Source organism: Macadamia integrifolia, chromosome 6, assembly GCF_013358625.1.
Source record: "Macadamia integrifolia cultivar HAES 741 chromosome 6, SCU_Mint_v3, whole genome shotgun sequence".
Taxonomy (NCBI): domain Eukaryota; kingdom Viridiplantae; phylum Streptophyta; class Magnoliopsida; order Proteales; family Proteaceae; genus Macadamia; species Macadamia integrifolia.
The window spans coordinates 2178444-2187584 of record NC_056562.1 but is presented as its reverse complement, the minus strand read 5'-3'; the positions used below and the strand labels follow the sequence as shown (position 1 = coordinate 2187584).

Sequence of the window (9141 nt, the reverse complement as noted above, 5' to 3'; positions counted from 1 at the left end):
TAAGGGGTTATTTTTCTCAATTCTTTTGGGTATTCTGATGTTTCCAAGACTGGATTATTTCTTAGAGATGTACTTGAGCTTGTAATAGAAAGGGTTGGGCCAGAGAAAGTTTAACCGATTTCAGATAATGCTTCCAATTATATGGTGGCAATTTCTTTGATAATAGAGAAGTATCCCCATATCCAGAGGATAAAGTGTGCTGCCCATGGAGTGCAATTACTATTGAAAGACATTGATGCAGAAATCTTATGGGTAAGGGAGATATTTAAAAAACCAATGTTGATTTTGACCTTTATGTATAAGCATGGAACAATTTTATCCTTAATGAAAGAAACTACAAATAATAGAGAGTTGAAAAAACCTTGCAAGACTAGATTTGCTTCTAACTTTTTTATGCTTAAATCTATTCTTGATGTTGAAAATTTGTTGAGAGTGATGGTGGCATCAGCAGAATGGAGGACCAACAGACATTGCAAGTCTAAAATGGGTGTAATGGTTTCTCAAATACTTCAAAATACAAGGTTTTGGCTAAATGGAAGGGATGTGTACTCAATTTTAGAACCGCTTGTTAGAGTTCTTCGCTTGGTTGATGGTGATGGAGCTACAAGTTCGTCTTTATATGAGGCTATGCAAAGGGCAAAGAACACTATTATAGATCGTTGTAATAGAGACTCATCAAAGTATAAGATGATATTGTAGTTGTTTGATAGTAGAAAAAAGAAATACATATTAAACCATGTGCATATGGTTGCTGCTTTTCTCAATCTTTTATTAATGTGAGGAAAAAATTACATACTACAATGATGATGTTGGAGAGGCAATGGTCCATATCGTAAGAACAATGATTTTTCCACATGATAAAAAACAATTTGTGACAGATTGAAGAAGAATTATAACAAAGATGAAAAGATATTTAATGATATTTCAAAAGAAATGATTGATTCTCATCCACATAAGTAAAAAAGTTTGATACAATTTTGTTATTATTTCTTTGTTCTTTAACTTTTATAAATTTCGTAATGAATTTGTTTTATATTCTGATTTATTATTCTTTTACATTTTAAGGTTCATGATGGGATATGCATGCATGGAAGTTCTGTTCCTTTGCTTCAAAAGGTAGCTATTTGCATTTGAGTCAGGCTTGTAGTTCATCATCATGTGAGAAAAATTGGAGTGCTTTTGAAGTAGTGCAGATCAAGAAAAATAATAAATTCACTCCTGACATATTAGAAGATTTGGTTTATATAAAGATGAATTTTCTTATGAAAATCAAGTCAAAAGACATTGAGAAGTTTAGCAGGAGTCAGTTAATTTAGATAAACTTGCTGATATTCAAATAGATGAAGATGATTATGGAGTTGAAATGGAAGATGAAGAGGCCGCAAGAATGGAAGATGATCAGACATTGTTTGATAGAGAACTTGGAATTTGATCTGCACTTGATTCTGATTATATGAACACTCTAGTTTATAGTGGCACTCTAAGTCAACTATGTAATATCATTAATACTCCTTTCACACATGATTCAGACACAAGCACTATCTGATATGAACAATTGATGTTTTTTCTTCTTTATGGCATTGACTATATTTTATGGATTTCACTGCTTCTTTATGGCACGGACCATCTGATATGAATATTTTGACTTTCATGGATTATATGATGTATAATATTTTGATTTATTAAATGATTGTTCACATGCTTTTAATATCATTTTTTGGACAAATATATACTATTATTTGCTATGATAGATGTAAAAATGATTCCAAATTGAAAAGTTAGATGGATTTAAATGTTCATGGAAGCATGTGAGTTTAGAATTTAGTTGTGAACAACCAGTTTTAGAACCTTCCAAATACGAGTATAAACTCATATTTTTGCTCCCAGATTTTTATAGGGCAACCATATTAAACACATATAGTATTATTGTTGTACGTGTTTTATTGCTCCAAATTATTGAAAAAGTATTATTGGCGTATGGTCCATTCAGTTTCTGTACATATCCGTTTCCGTATTTTTACCATCCCCGAACTTACTAACTATGGACAAGACTAGCGTTTCACAATCATGTGCAGTGAGATGCAATCATATGCAACCAAACACAAGTTCCAATACCAATGTACAATAAAATACAAATGGAGATCTAGGTTATCTTGATGTAGGTTTCTACGTAGTGGAGATCTAATTGCCCTACATGTTGATCCACATGAACTCCGATGATGCAAGCTTTGCAGAAATCTTGCTAAGCTGTGAGAAGGTGATCCTTTACGATAATCCACTCTCCACATCTAAGGATAGCGATGGAGTCAGAGATCTGGCTAGCTAGGGTTACCCTAGTGGGTTTGTGCTGCCTATTGGGCGCTCCACTGGGACTTGGGTCAAACCCGATTTCTACTAACAATAACTAAGTTGAATGCTTTATTGTTATGTAAGGAACAATATATGAAATCGGTAGTTATGCTGTTTGTCAAGCTAGAGATAGTAAGTTGTCTATGATAATAGAAAACAATTTAGAGTTGTTTCTAATAGACTAATCTATTTTGTTTCATTTACACCAAGAAAAAAATTGTTAATATATGCTTCGATGTAACTTGTCACTAGCGAAATTTATTAATAAACTAAGCTAATGATCCAAAATTACATCACTAAGCTCCATTATTAGCTTGGAATATTAGAAAGGCACAAACCGTCATAATGAAGCTGCATGGTTCTGAATGGATTGATGATTAGATCGACAATATCACTCTTGTTGAATATGTATGTTCATCAAACCCAGTTTATTAATAAGATTGTTTATTTTCATTTATGCATGACATCTATTATAACAACTGTTGGGTACTGATTTTGCAGGATAGCATGCATGCAACATGCAATGTTGGAAGTTATTATGAAATAGAGTTTTGAGGGATTAATGAGTAGTTTAATAGGAACCATGAAAATTGTCAAGTAATATTGTCCTTTATGGAAAGTTGGAGGGGACAAATAGAAGAAACAAATAAGCTACTCCCACTTTATCATCTACTATCTATGCATACTAGTCAATCTATCATCTACTGGTTCAGTAATGGCTCCTACAACTCCAAAACTAGTAGTTCCCATTGACCTGACAAAGAAGCCATGGGAGCAGAAGGTACCTCTTCACAACCGTTATCACCCAGATATCCCCCCTGTTGCAGATGTTACAGAAGGTGAGGTGTTCAGAGTTGAGATGGTAGACTGTAGAGGAGGAGCCGTTGGAGACAATGACACTGCCCTTGATTTAAATGCCACAGATCTCTTTGCTGTAAGTATGAGATTTATTTATTTTTTCATATGAAGATTTTACAGTTGTTGTCAAAGCAACACACTGATGAAGTAGGCATAGCCTTGGGGAAAAAATTTATAAATGGAATAATTCACTTCCCCTTAGGGTTCACAAATACCCTCCTAGGTCATAGTATTTTCTAAAATACCCTTATAGATTCTATTTCTTTGGCTGTCACAGTGGCTGCAACTTGGGCAGCGGCTAAATTTCGTCCAACTTGGAGTTTGCTTTAGTTAGGAAAGGTTTTGGGAAAGACTGGTTGAGGAGATCCAAGACCCTTCAAATTCCGAAGTTACATGACACCCAAATTCAAACTAAACTAGAACTTTCTCCGTGACCTCTTAGTTCTCCTAATTTTAACTCTGCAGGCATATGTATCTGTGGGGGCTATTCAGTAGCTTGTGAAAGCTTCTGCTTTGGAGGGCTTATAAATGGCTAAGAAGTTGCCTTGTCTTTCCTAACCATAAAAAAAGAATTGGACATAGCCATCAGCATAGTTATGCAACTTGCATATCCAAATCCAAGATGGGTTAGTTAGAAGTTTATTATAGAAGAAACATTTTTTTTTTTTTTTTTGGTAAAAATTATAGAAAAGACATTTATGTAATTGTAAATTAGTAACCTATTATTTTTTTTTCCCCTTTGGGAAAAAGTAAATTACTAGTTACATTCAGACATACCCACTTTTTATTTTTTGGCTATGGAACATTCCCATCTAAGATCAACATAATTTAAAGTTCATAGACCAATCCTTCATGTTCCTAAGACATTAACTTCAATTGACACCAAAACCAATACATATATATCATAAAAACAATACGGCAAATATTAGATTTTTTTCCCCTGTTTACAGAACGAGTATCTTAGTAATCATGGCCCATTTCGAAACTGGTATAGGTGCACTATCTTAGCGGACCCATTCGAGTATTGGACAAAGAGGGCATGCCGGCTAAGCCAGGTGATCTTCTTGCAGTTGAAATCTGCAACTTGGGTCCTCTCCCTGGATCTGAATGGGGTTATACAGCATCGCATGATAGAGAACATGGGGGTAGTTTTCTGACTGATCATTTCCCTGATGCAACTAAAGCTATTTGGTATTTTGAAGGGATATATGCCTACTCACCTCAAATACCAGGTAATTTCTCTATCCTATTTTCTAGGGGTGAAATAAGGCCGAGTTGGGCTGGGTTTCATAAAAACCTAACCCAACCCTAGGTCATCAAAATTCAATTTAGGTCCAATCCAATCCTATTGGGTTCATATTCAGGCCCAACCCTGTCGGATTCGAATCAACCTCAGCCAGCCCTAATTAACCCTGTCAGGGCTGGCTTGGGTTGGGTTGATCCTGACTTCTGAAATGGTTGGATTTACCTTGATTCACATGTTCATGCCATTCGTATCTTGTAAATAAAAAAATAATAATAATAGAAAATGAAATATCAATATGAGCCCTAAATTTTAATATAAAAAATCATGGTTAAATTTCGGACCGGACTGAGGCCTAACCCAACCCCAACCCGCCCCTGACCTAGGATTGGGGTTTTCGTAAAAAGAAATTGGCTCAAGCCTTGTTCGAGCTCAGGCAAATCAAGCTGGGTTTGAGTGGGTTCGGATTGTCAGGGACAAACTTTCCCCCCTACTATTTTCTATTTCCCTTAAACATATGTAGTTGGCTTAAATAAAATCCCAAGTTTTATCTCCTCTTGGCAGGTGTGCGATTTCCTGGTTTACTTCATCCTGGAGTTATTGGCACTGCACCATCAATGGAACTCCTAAACATATGGAATGACAGGGAAAGAGAACTTGTAGAAAATGGTCATAAGTCTATGACATTGACTGAGGCCTTGCACCAACGACCATTTGCATTGTTGCCAACACCAGAAAGCTGTTTTCTTGGAAAGGTATGATTTACTGGGTATAAAGGCAAATGCTTATACTTCAAGCTGTTTAATCTGACAAAAATATTCATCAATTCGTTAGAGCTGAGGTCCCATTATTATTCTCCCTAAGTTGTCTATCCATGTGTAAAGCCAGGTATGCTGAAGCTATATGTGACAGGGACTGTTAGGATGTTGTCGATGTCAGTCTGAGGTCCCTCTGTTATCCTCCACCTATTGCCTTCGGGTTTTGAGTTGGGCCCTCAACACATCTAGTTAGACATGTCTGGTTTCTGATGGATTCATTAATATCATATGGGGAAATAAGAAACATTTCTAACTGTTAGAAGCCATATGCAGATTGAAGAGGGAACACCTGAATGGGAAAGAATTGCAAGGGAGGGTGCAAGGACAGTTCCTGGAAGAGAAAATGGAGGAAATTGTGATATCAAGAATCTCAGCACAGGTTCAAAAATATACCTTCCAGTATTTGTTGATGGAGCAAATCTTAGCACGGGTGACATGCATTTCTCTCAGGGTGATGGTGAAGTTTCATTCTGTGGAGCAATAGAGATTAATGGATTTCTAGAGCTCAAGTACTTGCCTGATCACTCAAATTCTGTATTTATATGGTGAACCATTTATTTAATGGAAATGAGTATGTAGCTCAGTGGTGCCAGCCTTTTGGCGCAAGACCAAGAAGGTCTCGTGGTCGACTCTCTGTTCCGTCCCACCTGTATTTATATATATCCCCCTCCTCCCCACCCCTGCCTATGGCCTGGCATCCAGCCGGTTGGGTTATCCAAATACCACCAGAAGCTTTTCCCATGCATTAATCTTCATGACTTGTTTTGTGAGTGCGGATCAGGTTCTCGGAGAAGAACTATTCTCGTACGGGTTGATTCATATAGATGGAATTCACCACAGTTGATTGTTGGGTAGATTCCATTTATGCTGATCAGTTCCATACGAGAATGGATCTCGAACAAAGACTTGATCCGCTCTCTATTTTTGCTCAATGTAGTTATTGGATGCTGTATATAAAAACTGTGCATCTACTTCCCTTTCTATTTTCAGGGCCGATCAATGATAAAATTGTTTTTGGTAACAGATGTGAAATCATAAGGAATGGAATGGGAGAGTACCTCACACCGATGGGTCCAACTCCTCTACACGTAAGCCCAATCTTTGAGATTGGCCCGATTGAACCAAGATTCTCAGAATGGTTGGTATTTGAAGGTATCAGTGTAGATGAGAGTGGAAGGCAACATTATCTTGATGCAAGTATTGCATTCAAGCGTGCAGTACTCAATGCCATTGACTATATATCTAAATTCGGATACTCTAAAGAACAGGTCTATCTTTTGCTATCAGCTTGCCCTTGCGAAGCAAGAATTTCAGGAATAGTTGATGCTCCCAATGCATGTGTAACTCTTGCAGTTCCAACAGCTATATTTGACCAGGTAGCTAAGTTTTTCCACTTGGTAAAATTTCTTGCTATGTTAAACAAGGATAATGCGTATTCAGTTCTCGGTGTGGGAATGGTGAAATCGAAATTGAACCAATAAGAAAATTTCGATCTTGGTTTGATTTTGATTTTTAGGCGATTTGGTTTCAGTTTAATTCGGTTTCTTGTGTCGGTTTGTAATCGAGTTGGTATAGGTTTTTTGATCGATTTGGGTTTGATTTTTCATACAAAACTGTGCAAATTTTGATTTTTTTTTTTGGCTATTTTTTTCGGTTACTTGTTGGTTTTTGAATCGATTTTGGTTTGGTTTCGAGTCCAATCAATTTCCGATGCAATTTGAATTGATAAGGGGTTACAATATGTCAAACTGAAACCGGTCCAATAAGTATTCAGTTCGATTTGATCCAAGTTCAATCGACTCGATTTAGGGCAGTTTTCCTGGTTAAGTTTTGATATTGACACCCCTAGGTCAATCTTCTACAGCCTTATTCAATTTTCAAAAACATAGCTTGGCATTGTTGCAATGTGGTGCAAGTCTCTCTTTTTGTATTCGAAATATAGGAAACCATAGTTTCCTCAAAAAGGAACCCATGGTTTCCTCAAATCCAGAGCTTCAATGTGTGGTGAAACAAGAAACAGGGCCGTTGAGGCTTTCAAACCCCAACCCCCCACACCACCCCCCCACCCCCCCAAAAAAAAAAAAAAAAAAAAAAAAAAACCCCAAAACCCACATAAAATAAGTTTGTACATTGGATGATTTAGGTTGTCCAATTGGTGCAATTTAGTGCAGTTTTAGTGTTTTTTTTTTTGGCTGAAATTTAGTGCAGTTGCCCATCCATAGGAATGCTTGACATTTGAATGTTCCATATTGTTAAGCATGTAACATAATCCATGCTGGAACCTTCATATTTTAGGTTTCTTGTAAGTGCCTCAATATTTGAGCCATGCTTTTATTTTTTTTGAAGAAGAAAGTTCCCTGTCAAGGAGCGTGGCTCTCGTGCCTGCACTTTTGTGTTTGTCCCTCTCCTTCTCCTTATAAAATGACCTCCTTATTCCCATAAATTAAACCAAAAAAGAGGTTCTGATTAATTCTCACGCAGCTATAGGAGTCACTCGAACACATACATCGTTTTTAATTGATTACTTGGTGGTGTGCAGGATATACGCCCGAAAGCTGGAGTGGGACCCAGGGTGATGAGGAAACCAGATGTTATGAAATGCCCTTATAATGGAAAGTTTCCCATGACAAAGAACACCAGTGCCAGTACTTCATCGTAATCAGAGGAACCAAGACCTGGAAGAAGTCTTATTTTTAGACAGAACCTATGTCTGCAGAGGAGGATTTGCAGCATCCTAGAAAACATAAAATAAGAGATAGGAAAAGCAATACTTGTGCGCCATCATTCACTCATATGGTAATTAAATAAAATATTGTAATCCTTTCAAAAAATAAAATCAAATCAAATCAAATATCATATGGTGATTTAATGTAGTAACTTTTAATACTGTAAATGATGATCATGGAAAGCCAAACAGAACATTTTACTTTTTCTTTCCTCATTTATGAATGTTCAGTTGTTGCTTCCTTTTATGAACAAAATTTAGTTCTTCATCATTCAGAGGTCAATACTAGTATAATGTCATATAATTCCAGATCATTCACACCACCATATTGTTAGGAAAAAAAATTTTATATTATTTATTTTCAGGACGAAAAGAATTTTATATTATTTATTTTTTTAATAAATTTGATCTTATTTTTTATGATAAAATTGGTTTTGGTTTAGTTGCTGATTCCCAACAGGAGACCCATTACTTAGTTGGATATTACTAAAATACTAACTAATAGGGGATTCTTATTGGCCAAAAAGATATAAGATTGGCTAACCAAAACAACGTGGAATATACGAGAGAACAGTTCTCACCCTCTTCTACAAAACGCCTCTCCCATCTCCCTCTCTCTCTCATAATCTTTGGGTGATTGAGTATGATAATCAGGGTTTTTATGAAAACCCTAACTATTGTGGAGGAGATTGGATCCAAGGGAACGCAAAGTTGTACATGTGGGGAAGGACTCAATGTGAAAGAGTTAAGATCGCGTGGAGACTCTGCACTTGTGGAGTTTCAGGTAACGATCGAAACCCTCGTATTGATTATTTATTGAATGACTGATCCCTACAAGAAGGACGATCCGAATTGCTTATGCGGATACCATCTTTCACTTACACTCCCCAGTGCAAGTCAACATACTTATACCACCATGTGATAAACTAATTAGGAAGGCAAAAGTTTTCCTTCATCCGTAGAGAAGGAAGAATCCTCTCACCACTAGTGATTTGACTCCTATATCATCATAAACTCCCACTTCTATTCTGTGATGACGAGATTGCCCCTTCACTGTGTGTGAAGTAATACTCGGTCCAGTTAGAAATTACATTTCCTTGACAAAGTTAGAAACAGCTGAAAATATTCAATATGGATCCAAGATGTTT

General features: G+C 36.5%; 1 protein-coding gene across 2 annotated transcripts; it reads left to right on the top strand.

Annotated features, from left to right (window-relative positions):
* The first annotated feature begins 2901 nt into the window (after positions 1 to 2901).
* On the top strand, positions 2902 to 7939 carry LOC122080767 (formamidase-like). 2 transcript variants are annotated; one of them, XM_042647598.1, is made up of 6 exons: positions 2902 to 3283; positions 4202 to 4439; positions 5015 to 5145; positions 5542 to 5777; positions 6293 to 6644; positions 7808 to 7939. In XM_042647598.1, exons 1-6 carry the CDS (start codon positions 3065 to 3067, stop codon positions 7925 to 7927), a joined length of 1296 nt encoding a protein of 431 aa, XP_042503532.1. In that variant the 5' UTR covers positions 2902 to 3064; the 3' UTR covers positions 7928 to 7939. The 2 variants fall into 2 exon arrangements, with proteins under 2 accessions (XP_042503532.1, XP_042503530.1); XM_042647596.1 differs by having other exon boundaries at positions 5015 to 5205.
* Positions 7940 to 9141: the final 1202 nt, after the last annotated feature.